General features: G+C 35.1%; 1 protein-coding gene across 2 annotated transcripts in view; it reads right to left on the reverse strand.

The window, feature by feature from the left end:
- Window positions 1-20570, reverse strand: part of Adamtsl3 (ADAMTS like 3) — a 321518-nt gene that overhangs the window by 145533 nt on the left and 155415 nt on the right. For both annotated transcript variants that reach the window (XM_071608576.1, XM_071608575.1), the window contains exons 8-9: window positions 7240-7314; window positions 682-839 (exon numbers count right to left, since the gene is read on the reverse strand). In XM_071608576.1, the coding sequence (XP_071464677.1) occupies window positions 682-839; window positions 7240-7314 (233 nt within the window). The remainder of the gene's footprint in view (window positions 1-681; window positions 840-7239; window positions 7315-20570) is intronic.

Genomic DNA, 20570 nt, shown 5'->3' on the forward strand with positions numbered 1-20570 from the left:
GATCAGAGTCAGCCACTGAGAGACTGCAAACTCTCAGGGGTGAGAATAAAAGGGAACAGGACGGGGATGAGACTCTTTTCCCTCTGTCCTCTGCTCCTTTCTGCAGGGATGGTGGGTCCAACCCTCATCTATTTCCACCAAAAACCATCCTGAGATTTAAAACTGAGCTCGGCCACTGGAGTTTACAATATCAATTCTTTCCTTTATAGAAGTGAAGTCTGTAGTTTCTGAGCTCTCAGGGCTAAGGAACAAATACTTGAGAGCAGATACTTGAGGATGAAAAAAAATTAGGAATGGATTGTTAAGACATAAATATTGATGATATGTGCTCCATATGATCACCTGCTGAACAAACTGTTTGGCTTTTGTTGTTGTTTAATTATTATTGTTTTGGAAGCTTGTTTTTTTTTTTTTTTTCCAGTACTGGGGATTAAACCCATGGTCTGGAACATGCAAAGGTATGTGCTCTACCACTGACCTATATCTCCAGCCCTTTTTGTTTTTTGTTGATATTTATTTAAAAGTTGCCCAGACTGGCCTCGAACATGAGATCCTCCTGCCTCAGTCTACTTGAATACCTCGAATAACAGGTGGGCACCACCAGCTCCAAACTTGCTGTTTTTAAAAATCAAGAAGTTCTGGGATTCATGTGCATGAAGATTTTGAAGCAGATTGTCTTACCTTGAAGATGAAATCTGCCATCAGAGGTCCTGGAATCTTAAAGGTTTGCCTCTCTGAGCCCTTCTGAAATTCAACTGTTGTGTTTTCTACAACAAAAACTCCAGGGCTGTTAAAGCTGTGTTCTCCTTTGCTTCCTTGAAGCGTTTTGGATTCAATAACTAAAAATTTAAAAAATAAAATTTAAGTAAGAGAAGTCTCCTAAAAGCAAGTCAGTCCAAATGACATTTCACCAAGTGTAATATCGGCATGTGACATCAACACGATATCAAAAGATCCACATTCATGGAATAGATAAGTCAAATTTTTGGTCGTCCTTAAAAAGGCACTAACAGGGGTAGCAATTCTACTCAATTCTCTGGAGACATATCTTCTACAAAAGAGAACACTTTTCTTTTTTCATATTTTTTTTCATGAGGTAGCTCAAAATATAGGGCGAGTAAAGTCATGTTTACTCACTTATTACCTATTCAGATGTTAAACATAGTTTTATATTTAGAAAAAAAGCACAGTGAATCTCAAATTTGCCTTTTTCAAAAGAAAAAAACTTTTTATTTTGAAATAATCAGATTCACAGGAAATTACAAAAGTAATATAGAGAGGTCCTCAGTGGTTACACTTTATGAAACTATAGAACAATAGCAAAACCAGGAAATTGACGTAGGTACAATGTATGCATACAGTTTGATGCCATGTCTGAGGTGGGGTCTTGCTAAGTCACCCTGGCTAGCTTAGGACCTGTGTTCTAAGGGCTGAGAGTGGCACAGGACCACAATCAAAACACATAACCATCCCACTGCCACAAAGATCTCCCTGGAGCATGTTACTCTCTTATTCTAATTTGCTTTTATAAGATCAGAAGTGTTTTTAAGAACTACAGGAAAATGTTTGCCTGCAGTTTGAACAAAATAGTATTTCCATTTTATTTAAATATTTTCTGTTTTTCCCTCTCCTCTCCTCCTTTTCTTCTGTCTTGTTAAGTGTTACCATACCCAGCAGACGTGGTCCCAAGTTTGGGAGAAGCAATAAAGACAGACACAGCTGGGTTCTGGTCTCAGCTCTTTCTCTGACTCCCTGTAGTAGGTTTTCATTGCTAAAACAAGGAATCAGAGTGCCTGATCTCCCGTGTCCAACTCTCCTCTGAAACCTCCACTCGCTGCAGTGGTATTACAGTTGTCTCTAGCCATCTTGAACAAAGGACACAACAGAATCAAAACTCCATTCAGCTTCAACCTTAAAAATGGAAAGCTGATAAAACACGACAGAATGGCCCAGTATCAGGGAGCTTCGATCCACATGCTGCTGGGCTTTGGCTGTTTTCATTTGCTAGATTTTTCTCTCTGCCAAAGAGCAGCTGCAGGAATCCAAGTGTGCTGGACAGACTACATCCCAGGCATTAGGAGACATCCCTGATTATCCCTGACAGGCAGGCTGGGAACTTTTCTGGGAAAATTCAAAGGCTGGACAGGAGCTCCTTGATCTGGAAGAGTCATTAGCGGTCGAAGAATAACCCTGGCTCCTTTCAGGCACACAAAACCCCAACCACTTTGGCCCCAGTCTCCATGACCACAGTAGATTTTTGGAAAGTGTGAGATTAAATTCATTTCCTAGTTCCAATGAAGATATAAAACTGAGTGTTACAAAGTGAGTTGTCAGTAAATACGAGATGGAGAGCTAGAGATAGTAAGCCCCACACTGGATGAGTTAAGTCTCTAAAGTAAAGGAGAGAAAACGATGAGTATTGAGGCAATACAGAAACACTAAGTGAGACTGGACACCATCCATCTCATCGAAGGCATGTGAGACACCAAGTTTCTAGACTGAGATTTAGCTTGAAATGACTTGATTAAATTCAAGTACTATGCAATGGATTCCGCGGCTGTGCTGGGGGAGTAATTGCTTTACCACTGGGCTCACTTTTTGGAGCGCAGATTTGCAAGTTTCATCATGATGCAGCATTGGAGCAGGGGTGTAAGGAAGGTGATCCTGAAGGGAGGAAGGCCAGGTGCTATGACATCCATCCCCTAAACCAAATGCCAACATTTCTCTTAGTTCAGTTTTGGTGTTTTGTTTTAAAGGTGGAGTCTATTTCATTATTTCAACCATGTTTAAGATATTCATTGACAAAGATGAACATACAAGGAGCAAAGCCAATGTCCAAGTTTGTATAAATCACTCAAGCCAACTAAATGGTGTACTGAGCACTCCATATATTTCTTGCAACTGCACGCTCATCTATAATGATCTAAAAAATACAAATAAAATTGTAATCAATCAAAAAAAAATCACTCAAGCCACTCTGTAATGAAATGCATGTTAGTTGTAGAATATCTATTTCAAAGGGCTTCCAGATATCTAGGGTGCCAACACTGGTTGCATCTCTAGGAGGCAGAAAACAAACGATTTGACCTCACTAGTGTAAATGAGTAGCTGAATCAAAAGTAGATAATTAATGACTGGTGGAGTGATCTGAGGAAGGTGGAGTTTATATGCATAAACAATCTGATCATTTAGATTGGCAGAGCCCGTGTATCCAATCCACAGTGAGATGGAGCCCAACACAGTTCTTTAAAACTCATCATTTTCATTGGTGACAAATTTGTCCCTCCTAGTGACTGTGCCTCTTAAAATAAATAAGAGAAAAGGGATTTGTAGTTTTTCAATGAATAATTCAAATGCTGTGTTGACTTACAGATGCCTTTACTTAGTTTTTATTCATTTCTGTTATTTATGCATATTTACTGCAGCTGTGTGTTTTGACAGCGTGTGACTCATGGCTGATGAGAGCTGTACAAGTGAACCTTCAGTTCTCAGGGCTTGTGCTGACCATTGGTGGCTACTGCAGCCAGGTGGTTAGGCTTGGGAGACCCAGGGAGCCCACTTTCACTGTCTTCCTGCTCCACTGTTAGGGAAGAGATTACCGTCCTTCTTTCCTGATCCCCGCTGCCCAACTGATTCCTCCTGTGAAGACTTAATGGTGGGTGGAGGGCAGAGGTGTTGAGGAAAGTATGAAAAGTAGCCTCAAACAAGTGAAAAACAACAAGAAATCAAGGTCTTCTACCCACAAATCTTCACAGTACATGTCTATAATGATACCTTTAAATAATTTGAATTCATTCTTGTTCTTTTTAAAAGAAATGACAAAAAAAGTGAATGAATGCTTCTAATGGTTTCCAGTTGAAGGGCCTCATTGAGAAGAATCAGTCCAAGCTTCTTACAACAGAGGCAGAGACAGGCAACCAACACCAAGAGGTCTGTTTAAATTCTAAAGGCCACAAAACTACTATTAGGTAAACACATACTGCGGACTTAGCTAATGTAGCTATATCAAGTTCAGGCCTACAGTAGAACAGTATTGTTATAGTGTATGTTCATTTTATCCAGCATCACTGTCCTTTGGCCATTACATATAGTGTCCATATTTGTATTTTTACATCTCTATCTATACATTAAACAGGAATTGGAGGGAAAAATACTCCTCCAATAGATAATTGAGGTTTTCATTTCATGACATCTTGGCTTCTCAAGCTACAGACACATTAGTGCTAAAGCTGTGCTACCATAACATTTATTTTGCAGGGATCCTATTATTGCTTCCATTTTTTAAGGGATGCATTACTGGAAAATTTGGGACTAAGTGCTCCCTATAACAATGTGGCCATGCTTAGAACAGCACTAGAAATTCAGGATCTGAACACCTTTCAGCAGAATGGAAGTCGGATGTTCTATAATTAAATTCCATTTCACAACAAAGAGACTGAAATTCCTGCAGTCTTCTGAAGGATTGTAGTTAATACAGATCTTGAAAGAATGATTTATTACAGCAAAATAAGCTTGATTTCAGAAATACATCTTTATTACAAGGAAAAATGCAAAAAAATGGTTGCATAAATCAAGAAAATAAAACCCATTCTGTATATAAATGTTCAGAAATCTAAACTAAATCCTTTGTAAATGAAGCCAGTAGAGAAGCATAACTTTCAGAAACACTTCTAGGGCCAATTGAGAGATTGTTCAGGAGGGGGAATATTCCAAGCAACAGATCTGTCACTTTGAAGAAATGGGAACATTGCTGAACTCTGTTCTTGGAAGAGTGCCCATCCCGAGTATAGAGTATAAAGTTATATTTAATATGCCAGTACATATTTATGCAAATGAATTTTTGCTTCAAAGTATTCACCTTAATTTATTCTGTTTACTATTTGCTTACTCTGTTTTTACAACTTAAAAAACGAATTTGAAGCTGAATTTTTTGGGGTTGCCTTTAGAATCATAAAAATATTAGGTCTAGTCACTGCACTTTAGAAAGTTTTTTTAAAACATTTTTTGATATATAGTACACATGCCATGAAACTCAGTTACTTATTTATGCAGTGCTGAGTATTGAACTCAGGGTCTCACACAGGCTAGGAAAGTGCTGTACTACTGAGTTACAGCCTCATCCCCAAATTCACCCATTTAGAATGTATAAATTATACATTTACACACAGCATAATCACAGTGAAGACATCATTGTGGTCTAATTTTATAACATTTTTGTTATCCCCCAAAAGAAACCCCATACTTAACCCCATACTTAACCATCATCCCTGTACTTTTCTTTTCTGATATTTGTCCATTCTAGATATTTCAGATAAATGAAATCTATGATATGTCACTTTTTGTAACTAGGTTCTTTCTCTTAAGCATAATGACCATGCATGGTGGTCCACGCCTGTAATCCCTCTGAGTTGACAACTCTGAGGCTGAGGCAAGAAGATCACAAGTTCAAGACTAGCCTGGGCAATTTATCGAAGTCCTGTTTCAAAGTAAAAAATAAAAAGGACTGGGGATGTAGCTCAATGGTAAAGGGACCCTGGGTCCATCCCCAGTACCAAATAAATAAATAAATACAAAATGCAGTGGCACTTAAGGCTAATGTTTTCAAGAATTATTAGTATTGTACTATATATCAGCATTTCATCCCTTTTTAAGCCAAATTATATTACACATTTATCCATTCAACAGTTGATGAACATTTGAGTTGTTACTACTTGATAGATACTATAAATAATAAATTTTCAGCCCTTTATACTTTTGAATCCAAATGATATTTCACAATGTTCTTAATCAAAAATTTGAATCTAAATGAATCTAAATGATTTTTACCTGTTTCCAAAAATCAAGTTTGCATTTATAAGGAAGAAGTTATTCCCATTAAGAGCTGTGTGTTTTCAAACCATTTTTGTGTAAAGCCGGAAACATGAAAAATTGTGCTCTACATGTGTACTATGAATTGAAGTGCGTTCTGCTGTCAGATATAACAAATTCGAATAAATAAATAAATTTTTAGAAAAGGAAATTTAAAAAACGTTTTGATGTTTCATTCCAGAGAAAGCCTTGAATGAAGTGACCATGACATGATTATAAACAGTTTAATGATTTTGTTTAAAAAAATCATTCACATAAAGTTAAGGGTAAACAAGCTCTTTTAAATAATTTTTCACTTTCACTGTCACCAAGATAGTCTCTTTCTTCTTTTATTTAGAGCAAATGTACTAAATAATTAATTTTTTATTTAAGATTGTAGTCCGATAGTGACCCCAAACATTTTTAATTATTTAAACATTTTATTATACACTTTTCTCAGAGGACTTTTGGGCCTGAAATAGTAGTTCTGGATCCTCTACACATGCATGCATGTCACACTACCAAAAATGTTTGATGCTTCTGGCTCTAAGAAAATCTTATGATTTAAAAACTTAAGAAAGTGACCCAGGGGATAAAAGGGCAGATATATCGTACTTGGGTTCTGTGGATCTTGATTGTGTGACTTTGTGGCTTGATAGTAGTTATAATGGTATATATTTTGTACTTTCTATGGGCAAACACTAGACCCAATAAGATGCTGCAAGGCCAGAGGCCAGTCTAGTAGAGACCTACCTTCTTTTGAATATAATTAAGAAATCCTGCTTGAGGCTACAAGGATACCTTGGAAAGCAGGAAATAACCTCTGGCATTTCCACTTCCTTCAAGTTTTGAGAGATCAGAAAAAAACTGAGACAGAGGAAATGCCATCTGACCTTCGCATAGAAACAATATCCTTGCAGCCCTCCACTGATGAAACTCCCCATATTCTGGGAAGCCTGTGTCCACTTTCAGAGTCCACTTGTCCAGAAGTTGCCATGCACTGGTAGAAAAGTCTCTCCTTCCTGGGCAGCCAAAGTCATTGATGAGATTCTGAATTTTAAACTTTGTTTTGTTTTAACTTTGTGTCCCAAACTGTTGACATCTCCAGAAGACTCCTAAATTCATATTTATTCTCCATGTAAGAATAGTTCATTTCACCTATAATTTAATTTCCTCTCCCATGGGAGTATTAATCCCAAACTGTTATTTTTTTCACTGGGTATAAGAACAGAAAATTAGCATAGATCATTTCCCTAGTGATACGGACTATTTCAAAATAGAAAAAAAAAATCCCTACCTACCATGAATATTCTGTGTTTTTGTTTATGTTTGTGTTTTGCTAAATAGACTCTCAGGGAATTTTTAAAAATATTTAGATTAAATTTTACTTACAGAGATGAGCAGGTCCTTTGACTGTAATTCTCACACTTCTGCTTCCCAAAGGAACAGCAATCACGTTTTCTTCTCCTAGAAAACAATTTAAGACAAATATAGTAAAACTAAAAAGAACCATGAAAACAAGGAAATCAATCAAAACTGGGTGCATGTTTGCTATTACATATTCTGATAATTTAATTTTTCTATGCCCATCTAATAATCTATGTTCATACGTGAAATTTTATCCCACTAGTCTATAACTGAGACAGAGCAGGGAGGATACTAATTATCCCACCAAGATCCAGCCTAATGCAAGCTTCTTTTTAAGAATCCTGACTCATATATGCCCTTGGGACTTGGTGATAATGCATGCCTTTGTCATCTTTTGATGTTAGAGTACAGAGGCACAACTCATGTGAGCAGATTCCCTGTCAAGTGCAAACTCTAGTGCCAAAGCAAAGATCTGATATGTGCAGAAATACCAAGATCCTGTGCAAGCAGCTAGTGCAGCATGAGCCCACCCTTTTTGTCTGCATAAGCTTTGCTCTTTGCATCCTGACATGGCCAGTCCAGGCCCCTGGCCCTGCATAGTCTTCCTGGTGCTTGAGCACAAAAATGCAACAAAGCTGCTTTCAGATGGTTCTTGTCTCTCCATGATTTCTACCTTGAATTGAGCAAAAGAACCCTCCAATTAACTGGTAAACTTGATAGCTGGTAACAGCAAAAAGAGATATACTTTGTATTTATAATTTCTGTCCCAAATGGGCAAAATAATTCCACACTGATTGGTAATACTATCAATACTAGAACCTTATCATTGATATGAATTGATTTCAGTAGATACTCTTTTATCCTTAACTTATGGAAAATGATTTTTTTAAATAAACTCTTCAGTGTGAAACTGATGAACAAAAACCCCTTATCTCAGGCTGGGATTGTGGCTCAGTGGCAGAGCACTTGCCTTGCAAATATGAGGCACTGGGTTCGATTCTCAGCACCACATGAAAATAAATAAATAAAATAAAGGTATTGTGTCCATCTACAACTAAAAAAAGATTAAACAAAACCCTACCTCTCACCATGCACAAAACTCAACTCAAAGTGGATCAAGTACCTAGAAATTAAACCAGAGACCCTGTGCCTAACAGAAGAAAAAGGAGGCCCAAATCTCCATTATGTTGGATTAGGCCCTGACTTCCTTAATAAGACTCCTATAGTGCAAGAAATAAAATCAAGAATCAGGGCTGGGGCTTTAGCTCACGGGTAGAGCGCCTGCCTCCCACGTGTGAGGTACTGGGTTCGATCCTCAGCACCACATACAAATAAATGAAGATATTGTGTCCAACTACAACTAAAAAATTTTTTTTAAAAGGAATCAATAAATGGGATGGATTCAAACTAAAAAGCTTCTTCTCGGCAAAAGAAACAATCTGTGAGATGAATAAAGAGCCTACATCTTGGGAGCAAAATTTTTCCCCTTACACATCAGATAGAGCACTAATCTCTAGGGTATCTAAAGAATTCAAAAAGCTTAACACCAAAAAAATGAATAACCTAATCAATAAATGGGCCAAGACACTGAACAGACACTTCTTAGAAGATGATATACAATTAATCAACAAATATAGGAACAAATGTTCAACATCTTTAGCAATTAGAGAAATGCAAATCAAAACTACTCTAAAATTTGATCTCACTCCAGTCAGAATGGTAGCTATTAAGAATTCAAACAACAACGAGAGAGAGAGAGAGAGAGAGAGAGAGAGAGAGAGAGAGAGATATTAAAAAAAGAAAAAAGAATACAAACAACAAGTGTATGTGGGGAGAAACTCACATTTATACATTGTTGGTGAGACTGCAAATTTGCAAATTGGTACAGCCAATATGGAAAGCAGTATGGAGATTTCTTGGAAAACTGGGAATGGAACCACCATTTAACCCAGCTATTCCACTCCTCAGTTTATACCCAAAGGTCTTAAAAACAGCATACTACAGGGACACAGCCACATCAATATTTACCGCAGCACGATTCACAATAGCTGAATTGTGGAACCAACATAGATGCATTTCAGTAGATGAATGGATAAAGAAAATGTGGTATATATACACAATGGAATATTACTCAGCAATAAAAGAGAATAAAATCATGGCATTTGCAGGTAAGTGGATGGAGTTGGAAAATATTATGCTAAGTGAAGTAAGCCAATCCCAAAAAAACTAATGCTGAATGTTTTCTCTGATATGAGGATGCTGATCCATAATGGGAATGATTGGGGGGGGGGGAGCATGGGAGGAATGGAGGAACTTTAGATAGGGTAAAGGGGAGGGAGTGGAAGGGAGAGGGCATGAGGGTAGAGAAGAGAGTGAAATGAGATGGATGTTATTTCCCTAAGTAAATGTATGAAGACATGAATGATGTGATTCTTCTTTGTGTACAACCAGAGACATGAAAAATTGTCCTCTATATGTGTAATATGAATTGAAATGCATTCTGCTGTCCTATATAACAAATTAGAATAAATTTTAAAAGTCAATATATTTATTAGTTTATAAGTTTTTATTAAATAAAATACCTGTTTATTATTGAGAAATCAAACAATGTAGATAAACAAATAGACAAAGTAAAACTCTTTCTAATCCAAATGCCCTGAGACCATCACTTCTATCACTTTGATGAATATCCCTCACAAATTTTTCATTTGTTTGTTTGTAATATATATGCACATAAAGGCAAGAATGAGCTTTATTTAAATGCTCATCAATATGAGAAAGGCTAAATAATCAAGAGCTATGCTATAGAATACTCTGAAACTGATATGTAATGACATGAAGCTATATGAGCTACTTTGAAAAGATTTTATATGTATATGTATATGCACACACACTATTTTAAAATTTTTTAAAAAAAAATTTTTTAGCTGTCAATGGAACTTTATTTATTTATTTATTTATTTGTTTGTTTGTTTGTTTATTTATTTATTTATATGCAGTGCTGAGGATTGAACCCAGGGCCTCACACATGCCAGGCAAGCACTCTACCACTGAGCCACAACCTCAGCCCCCATACATACATATTGATGAGTTTAAAGGGCAAGTTAAAAACAATGTACATGGGCAATTATTTCTTGAATATGCCACCAGAAACACAGGAAGCAAAGGAAAAAAAGGATTGGACTACATCAAAATTAAACTTTTAGGCCACTATCAACAGAGTAAAAAGGCATCCCATAGAAAGGGAGAAACCATCTGCAAATCACATATTGGACAAAGGGTTAATATCTAAAGAACTCTTACAACTCAACCACAAACAAACAACATTTTTAAAAAATGGGCAAAAGACTTGGAAAGACATTTCTCTGGCAGATATACAAATGACTAATAAGCATATAAAAATGTTCAATAAACAAAAAGACAAATAAAATTATTCAAATACTAATGCCTAGAGATAATTAGTGAATTACTAGGTTAATGCAAATCATAAACACAATGAGATACCATTTCACACCTATGAGAATAGCCTTTTTATTTAAAAATAAAAAGTGAGGTTATGAAGAAACTGGAACCCTCATGAACTGCTGGTAGGAATGTAAAACCGGTGTAAGCCCTTTGCAAGACAGTATACCAACTCCTCAAAATGTTAAACATGGAACTGCCAAATGACCCAGGAATTCCATTTCTGGGCATATACCCCAAAGAATGGAAAGCAGCAACTCAGATATTTGTATATTTGTGCTCATAGCAGCATTACCCACAAAAGTCAACAGGTGGAAGCAATGAGTATCTATCCACAGATGAATGGATAAATATCACAGTAAGTACCTACAACTGACTGTTTTTCAGCCTTGTTACAACATGGATTAACCATGAAGACATTGGGCTAAGTGAAATAGGCCAGTCACAAAATGATAAACACCGTATGATTCCACTCATATGAGGTACCTAGAAGAGTCAAGTTCACAGATACAAAGTAGAATGGTGGTTACCATTCAGGGGAAAGAGTAACAAGGTATTATTGTTTAGTGGGTGCAGAGATTCTGGTTTTCAAGATGAAAAAGTTCTGAAGATGAAAGGTGGTGATGTGAACAGGCTTCATGCCCTAACAGTATGAACAGGCTTCATGCCACTGGACTATAGATTTAAAAATGGTTAAAGTGGTAAGTTTTATATATATATACACACACACACACACACATTTCACAATTTAAACAATGCATATGGTATAATCTCACTGTAGAAGTATATGTGTTTAAGTGCCACCTTTTTATGCACACACACACACACACACATAAAATTTATAGCAATACAGACTATATTATTTACTACAATATATTGCATTATATTGTGTGTAAATGCATGGGTAAGATTGTACCCACATAATAGTGAATAAATATAGAGTACTATGTAATTTGTATATTTGTAAACAATAGAGAGGGATTTTAATTCTTTAATCTTTTAAGTGTAACAGAGGGTTTTAACCAAAGTATTGACAAAGATTACCTCTTGGGAAGGGAGTTAGAGTTGAGGAGTAAGTGAGACAACCACAGGTTTTATATTTTTTGAGATTTCTATAATGAAGATATACTTTTACTTAATATATAACATATAAGTCTATTTAAATTTGAAATTTAAATGTTTCAGGAAGCTAAAAGCATTTTTAAAAAGAAAATAAGACTCCAGAGCCATAAAGCTTTGTTGTATCAGTTTTGAAAAACCTTAAGCAAACAGGTAAATTTCAGATATTAGCAAGAGGTTGTCAGTGCATGATAAAGAACCACCATAACTCTGATACCCAAACAAAACACCAAAGCATGAAAATAAATATATAGGCAAATTTCAATTATGATTATATACATAGAAAATACTAAATACATAGAAAACCAGTTAAAGAATTTCAAAAAGAAAACAACATGGCTAAATAAAATACATTCTAAAAATGATGACTGATTCAACAAATTGGGAAATATATTAATGTAATGGGTTCTATTGACAGGTGAAAGAAGTTAAATAATATAATTTCAGTGAATAGTTAAAAGTATTTGATAAAATTCAGAACAATTACTTTTTATTTTTATTTTTTGGGCATTATAATTATACATAGCATGTAGGTTCATTTTGACAAAATAATACATGTAAGGAATTTGGTTTACATCCCGTTACTCCCCCTTTTCCTTTCCTCCTCCCTCTCCCTGTTTTTTCTCCTCTCTGCTATTGATCTTCCTTTCACTTCTTTCTTTATTTATTCTTTTTTTTATAGAAATAAAGTCTTATTACAGATTTTTTTTTTTTTTTTTTTTTTTGGTGATGGTGCTGGGGATTGAACCCAGGGCCTTGTGCATGTGAGGCAAGCACTCTACCAAGTGAGCTGTATCCCCAGCCCTTTTATTTATTCTTGATTGGCATTTTCTACATATATACAGGTGAAATTCTTTTGGGTACATTTATATATGTATGTAACGTGCTATTTGTTTAATTCATTCCATATTTCCAGACCTTTTTTTTGTTCCTCCCTCCCTCTTATTTTCCTTCTACTCTACTGATATACCCCTGTATCTTTATGATAGTCTCTCCTGCCATGTTCTTTCCCTTATTTTTCCCTAGCTTCCACATGTAAGAGAAAACATTCAGCTCTTGATTTTTCTGAGTCTGTTTTATTTCACTTAGCATGATTTTCTCCATTTCCATTCATTTACCAGCAAATCTCATTATTTCATTCTTCTTTATGACTAAATAGAACCACATTTTCTTGATCCACTCATCTACTGATGGGCATCTGGGTTGATTCCATAATTTACCTATTGTGAATTGTTCTGCTATAAACTGTGATTGTATTCCTACAGTCTGCTGATTTTAGTTCTTTTGGATAAATACCAAGGAGTGGGATAGCTAGGTCATATGGTGGTTCCATTCCTAGTTTTTTAAGGAGTCTCCAGACTGCTTTCCATAGTCATTGTACTAATATGCAGTCTAATCAGCAATGTCTGAGTGTACCTTTCCCCAACATCCTCTCCGGCATTCCTTATTGTTTGTATTCTTGATCATTGCCATTCTGACTAGGGTGAGATGAAATCTTAGTGTAGTTTTGATTTACATTTCCATGGTTGGTAGAGATGTTGAACAATATTTCATATATTTGTTGGCCATTTGAATTTCCCTTTTGAGAAGTTTCTACTTAGTTCTTTGGTCCATTTGTTAATTGGGTTATTTGGGGTTTTGGCAATAAGTTTTTTAGTTCTTTATATATTATAGATATCAATTCCCTTCAGATAAGTGGCTAGCAAAGATTTTTTTCCCATTCTGTAGACTCTCTCTTTACCGTCTTGATCATTTTCTTTGTTTTTTTTTTTTTTTTTTTTTTTTGCAGAAGCTTTTTAGTTTGATGGCCTCCCACTTACTGATTCTTGGTTTTATTTCTTGAGCTTTAGGGGTCTTATTGAGAAAGTCAGTGCCTGTACCTACATGATGGAGTGTTGACCCGATGTTTTTGTCTAAAAGTTGCATGGTTTCTGTTTTAATTCTAAGGCCTTGATTCATTTTTTAATTTGACTTTTGTGCAAAGTCAAAGATAGGTATCTAATTTCATTCTTCTACATAGGGATATCTAGTTTTCCTAGCACCATTTGTTATAAAGGTTGTCTTTTCCTCCAACATATATTTTTGGCACTTTTATCAAGAACAAAATGGCTGTAAGTGTTTTGGTTTGTCTCAGTGTCCTCTCTTCTATTCATTGATCTTCATGTCTACTTTGATATCAGTACCATGATGCTTTATTACTATAGCCCTATAGTATAATTTGAGATGGAGTATTGTAATTCCTCCTGCATAGCTTTTCTTTTTCAGAATCAGTATGATTACTTTTAAGAATCTTATTAAAGCCAGGAGGAAGGAAACATACTCAATTTGATAAAGAATATCAGAAACTCTGGGCAGACTCAGTGGAGAAATATAAGAATTATTCCCATCAAAGACAGGGTCAAAACAAGGATTATAATCACCATCATTTTTCCTACACTATTCTGGAGATCCTTGTCAACAGAATTAGAAAATAAATAACTTATAGAAATACAACCTGGAAAGAAAACATTAAAAAACACCATTATCTATAGGTCACATTACTAAAAAATTCAAGATGAAGAAAATTATTAAAGTTCAAGAGATATTCTGACATTAAATAAACTGCTTTCATAACTTTAGTTGATATTAATTATATAACTTCATTATATTTTAATGTTGCACATCGTATATTGAATATATCATTTATTATTAATTATAATAACACACAATACTATATACATATGAGTACAGACATACACAGACATACACAAACACAACCTTAGCTAACCCAATAGCAATGAACATTCCTTACATGCATATTGTGCCTCCAAACACTGCTTCCCACTAAAAAGAACTGAAGGTTCTTAGAGAAATGGGTCAATCCACATTTGAATCCAAAAATTAAACAATATAAAATGGGAGCATCATGGAATAACAAAACAGGGAAGCTCCCAAAGACAACTGGAATCATGTCAAAAGGACTTGGAGTCTATGCTAAAAGTTCCCAACTGGGAAAAAAATGTGAAAATTTGAACATTAATAAAAATAATAACTGCAATGGAGTAAAACACATGAAATATGTTTAAACCCATAAGGTCTTAATAATACTTGAAAAATAAATCATTGGTCACATTTGTGGGATGCTAGGAACCAGCTCATTGTTCTGAAACTGGTAAAGAAAGAAGAAGAAAACATTTATCATGCCTTTCTGTACAAATTGTATATCAGGAACTAAATAGTTACTGAGAGTAAGTTTCTCTTTATAGAAGTGTAGCATCCTATAAATGAAGGAAGGATGGATTATCATCAAGTAAATATTGATCTTTAGTGACTAAAAAAATCACAAAACAGAGAAAGTCACATATTATGTGCTCCCCAATATAATGTAATAGGAAGTGTATAACACCATCTCTAAAGTCACCTTGCCCAGGGAGAAAGGATCTGTTGGAATGCAATATGAAAAACACAGAGCATGGGAAAGTCAATTGCACAACTATGAGGTTTCCTCAACAAGTAAATTCCAAGGACAAAATGAATTATATTCTACAATTTAAAAAATTTAAGAGATCCTAATGCAACATTCAGATTATATGAAAGCTAATTTAAACAAGCAAACAAAAATAATTAAGGATAGACTTCTGCTAAACCTCTCCTTCAAAAAAAGCAATGAAAACACTGGCACAATAAAAAAAAAAAGTCAGACTCAACATTTTCAAAATCTGGAAATTAATCAAAGACTTGCAACAATCTGGACAGCAATTATTCAAGAAACACAAACATTAAAAAAACAGTGAACTTTGTGGCATATTAACTCGCTTATTACTATCTTTTCCATTTCCACCTCCATAGTAACCTTGAAAACAACAGCCCAGTGAAAACCACCAGCTCGCCAGACTCAGTGGGGGCTAGAATGGATTTGGAGCTCCTCCAAAGCCCAATTCCCAATTGTCATTATTTGACCTGTGTGGTTCTCTGGAAGACCGCACAGAGTTGTCTTTATTTTACCTCACTGTGAGCTTGCCCAGTGCAAATGGACTTTCCCCAAGGGGCATTTGACCCAAACAATCAGAGGTAGCTGTTTAATGTTGAGGCTGCATGAGGTCATGGGTAACATGGGTAACAGCGGGAGAAAACAAGCTAACTAAAAGCTTAAAAGGAAAATCTGAATGAGATGTCCATAAGAATCTTTTAAAAGTTCCAACATAACTCCTGAGATTCTAGAACCATCATATGTCCATGTAGGGCTGTGCCTAGAAAAGTCCTGAGAAGGTCCCAAGCTTTCACCACTGGTTAACATTGAAGCTCTGCACAAGTAGGAAGTGAAGACTAGGACAGAGTTGTCAACTACATGGCTGTGTGCTGAAAGTGTACCCCAACATATATACATGAAGGCCACTAAAAATAATCACAGAATTCCATGAAAAAATAAAAAACAGATTTAATGGCTTGAAGTGAAAAAATTCAAAATGAGCCTGAAATACCTTGTTGTTCTAGAAACCAAGACAGTGTTAAAAATACAATTTAATTATGTTAAAGGAGTCAGCAGTCAGCTTAAAGTAACCCCCAACACACTGTCCACATTTTGGACAATTTGAAGCCCCAAAGAATATTGTCTCCAAAATTCTAAAGTATTGAAAAATAAAAATCCCTGAATACCAAGTGAGAAATGAAAGGAGAAAAAGGTCATTTTTAAAACAAAAGATTATCTACAAGTGTAGAAAAAATGATAAAAGTAGAAAATTGCCATCTGCAACCCAGTGTAAGTACTATTTCAAGCAAGGATCATCCATGCATGCTGGAGGTGGCATGAAAGATTGTTGCAAAAAAACTTTACTGTTTGTCAAGGTTCCATTCTGCAGATTTCTTATAGGGAAGCATGGATTATACAACAGAGTGAATTGTAGTTCACCTTCTCAAATAAGCAATCAAATTTAGCCTTATTAATAGAAGGTCAAGCTGACCTCATGGGCTTCCTGGGGTAATGCAATATAAAGTATGCAGCACCACTTAGGACATGCTCCTGCCACAAATGTTCAAAATCTAGTTCTAATCCAGTCTTTGACCTTACTGTTACATTTATAGGAATTAAATGAAGGAGATCAACAAATTAAATGGTAATAGCAAAAGCAACCAAACAAACCCAAAATATTGGACAAAATATAAGACAGCTGAAACAAACTTTAAAATTTCAATACAACGAAAAAATAAGTGTTCTAAATAAAAAGACTAAAGACATAAAACTAAATGCAATAAGTAAAACTTGACTGATTCAAGAGGCAAAAATAAAACCATAAAAGATGTTCTTGGGACAATAAGAGAAATTTGAATATAGACTGGATATTTAGAAATGGTAATTTAGAAATCTTAATTAGTATTAGGTGTGCTAATGAGATGGCATTATAAAGAATTTTAATTTTAATCTCCTTATTTTTAGGAGAGTAATAGCAAAGTATTTAGAGACAAATATTGTGTTGTCTGTAACTTACTTTTAATAGGTGCAGCTAGTTAGCTGGATGGATAAATAGATAGATGATATGTGGAACAAATGCAGCCAAAGCAAATTTAAGTGAAGGATACATGTAGCTATTTGTGTTATTTTTTCAAATTCTACATATGCTTTCTTTTTCCAGATTTTGGAGGAAAAAACACATTCCAAACTCACTAAGACCTACTTGATACTAAACTCTTTAGTAAACATTTGAAAAGAGAATCTACTAGTGAATATGAATAATTATGCACTATGTCCAAAATGAACTCCACCCAGGATATGCTAATGTGGTTCAAAATTAGGAACTCTATGAATGTAATTTACCATACCACTAGACCAAAGCAGAAAAATTATATCACCCTGACATTTATCATTTAGCAAAATTCAGTAGTTATTTCTGATAAAATCTCTGCATATATAATAAAATGTTTGTAACATGATTTACAACTACTAGTATCATGATTAATATGCTTAATGCTTAAACATTAGAATCACTGCTCTTTAATTGGGGAAATGATGGGATACCAATTATTACCATTTGACTTAAGATTTTTAGGAAGATTAGCCAAAGTATTAGGCAATAAAATATAGTCTAGGCATTATAAAGCAGAAAGACATTAATATTCAAAAAATCATGGGATGAGACTATGGCTCAACAGTAGCACACTTGCCTGGCATGTGTGAGGCACTAGGTTTGAATCTCAGCAACACATATAAATAAATAAAATAATGGTCTATCAACAAATAAAAAATACGTATACATAAAAATAGTTTTCAGAAATAACAACAACAATAAGAAAATAAAACAAATTAAAATAGCTCATTTACAATGGCAAGAAAAAAGATGGAATATTTTGGAATGGACTTTAGAAAAATGGACATGACCTACAAAAAAAAAACCATTTTAAATCTGTAGAGACTTAAAGATGACTTGAGAAAATCAAAAGGGAAAGATTAATTCATTTGAAATGAAACAAAATTAAATTGCAAAGATAGAAAAATCATTATGACAGGCAAAGATTATTTCCTTAATATACAAAAAGTACATACAAATCAATAAAAAACACAAATTAGCAAGAAAATTGGTCAAATGCTTGAAAAATTCGTTCATACTAAAATAGATTTAAATGTCAAGAAGCATATGAAATATGGAGGAAAAGTAAGCAGTGTCTCCAGAATCTAAAAGCACATAAATAATGATATGCCTGCACAAATGTGTGAAGGTATAACAAAACAGAAAAACTCTTAATGCTTGTTCATATGGATCTAGTTTAGTAATTTATGGGACATCCTCTTATGTCACAATTTTAAAAAATTAAGTCAACTTCTGGGAATTGATAAGCAAAAACCTCAGTATATAAAAGTAAATTTAAAAAATATTGCATCTACTGATCAATTCTTTATACCTCTCAAAAGCATATATGTTTGTAAGGAAGGTTTGCGTTATATTGTAAGGGGGTTGTACATACACATATGCACCAGCAACTATTAATAATATTTATATCTGTATCTGCATACACATTTATTGAAACGCAGTTCACAACAGCCAAATTATGGAATCAGCCTAGGTCTGTCAAAAGATCAATGGATAAAGAAAAGATGATATACATACACATTGGAGTTTCAAACAGCCATAAAGGAAAATGAAATCATGCCATTTGCAGGAAAATGGATGGAACTGGAGATCATCATGTTAAGCAAAATAAGCCTGACTCAGAAAGACAACTATGACATGCTTTCCCTCCTATGTAGGATCTGGGGTGGGGAGAAATGACAACGTAAGGCAGCAGGGAGAATATGAGAGGAGAGGAAGGGGATGGGAGGTGAGAAGGGAGGGTAGTGGGGTAGGTGTTAACTATGTTATATGCATGCACAAATATGCTATAATGAAACCCATTATTCTGTATAATTAAAATGCACTAGTAAAAAGTCTAATGATATTAATAACTCTAAAGAGTGGAATTGGTTAGTTTGTGGGTAGAAAAGGATGACTTTTGCATTTCATTTTATATACTTCTGTGCTCTTTGAAATTTTTACTAAAAGCATGTCAATTTTATAATATAAATTATTTATATATATAAATATGTGGGTCATATATAACCCTACCTCTTTAGCCCCACCCCAGATGGATAAGCAACATGATGATAACAGGTATAATCTCTTGGCAGTGTGATTGATTACATGGTTTATCATTTTCTCTACCTGAATATTTTGTATTTTCTACAATATACATAGAGCATATTACTCATAATAAAATTATTTGGAAAATACATTTAAATGCAAATTTTAAATACATGTAAACACAAAAAGTTGTTTGGAAAATACATATATATTATAGAACATTTTCCTGAACTGAATGGAAACTCTTTGAGGAGAGCAACTGGGCTTAGTCCTCTCTTGAAAAATCTTTAAAAATTTAGGCTGTAGTATCTTGGAGAAGTGTTCCCCTGTGTGTGGATATATGACCCAATCATTAATCCATTGACAATAACAAACTCAAGTAAAACCTTTCAGACAAGAGAATCCCTGGCATTTTGTTTTAGCCCAAATGGCTCAAACTTGGGGAAGATGTCTTCCTTGGTAGAGGGCAATGGATTACCAGTTGCCAATTTGTTATCCTTGAAGAAAAAGGCACACTAAGGGGGCATCCTATAGAAGACACCTTGAAAGAGCTTAATGTCCTTAAACTATAGGAAAAGTCATCTAAACTATGGAGTGGAATTTTCTCTGTTTCTATAATTCTCCAGAAAAGTCTAAAACATCTGTCTCAGTCTCTGTGATACTTTCACAGGGTAGTTCCCCCCAAAAGTTTTATCATACATACAAATCACCTGGAAAACTTGTTAAACACGGATTCTTGCCCCACCCAGAGAGAGCCCTATCCAGCAATTCAGGGTGGAGTGCAAGGATCTGCCTAACTAGCAGGCTCCCAGGTGACTGACGCTGACGCTGCTGGAGCTTATGCTATTCTGGAGTAACCCTAATACAGCACAGAGAGAGGGAAACTCAAGGTCAAATGGGGCAGAAAGGGCGGAGCATTCTACAGGCATAAATGTTTCAGTATTACTTCACTCTCTTGTAGAGCAGCACACAGTTCTCACTCTGATCAGAAATGAAGTGAAAATCCTGGAGAGGCCAGGCTTTTCAGAAGAGAGGTCCTGTGGTATTCAATGCTGTACAGATGAGGGCTGCAGTCAAGAGACTGTTGATGAGCTTTGTAAAAGCTGTTTCACCTGGGCCGCTGGCAAAGGAGGCTATGATCCAAGGAATAAATGATGATACCAAAGTAGAGACAGCAAATATTAA

This window comes from Marmota flaviventris, chromosome 2 (genome assembly GCF_047511675.1).
Source record: "Marmota flaviventris isolate mMarFla1 chromosome 2, mMarFla1.hap1, whole genome shotgun sequence".
Taxonomy (NCBI): Eukaryota; Metazoa; Chordata; class Mammalia; order Rodentia; family Sciuridae; genus Marmota; species Marmota flaviventris.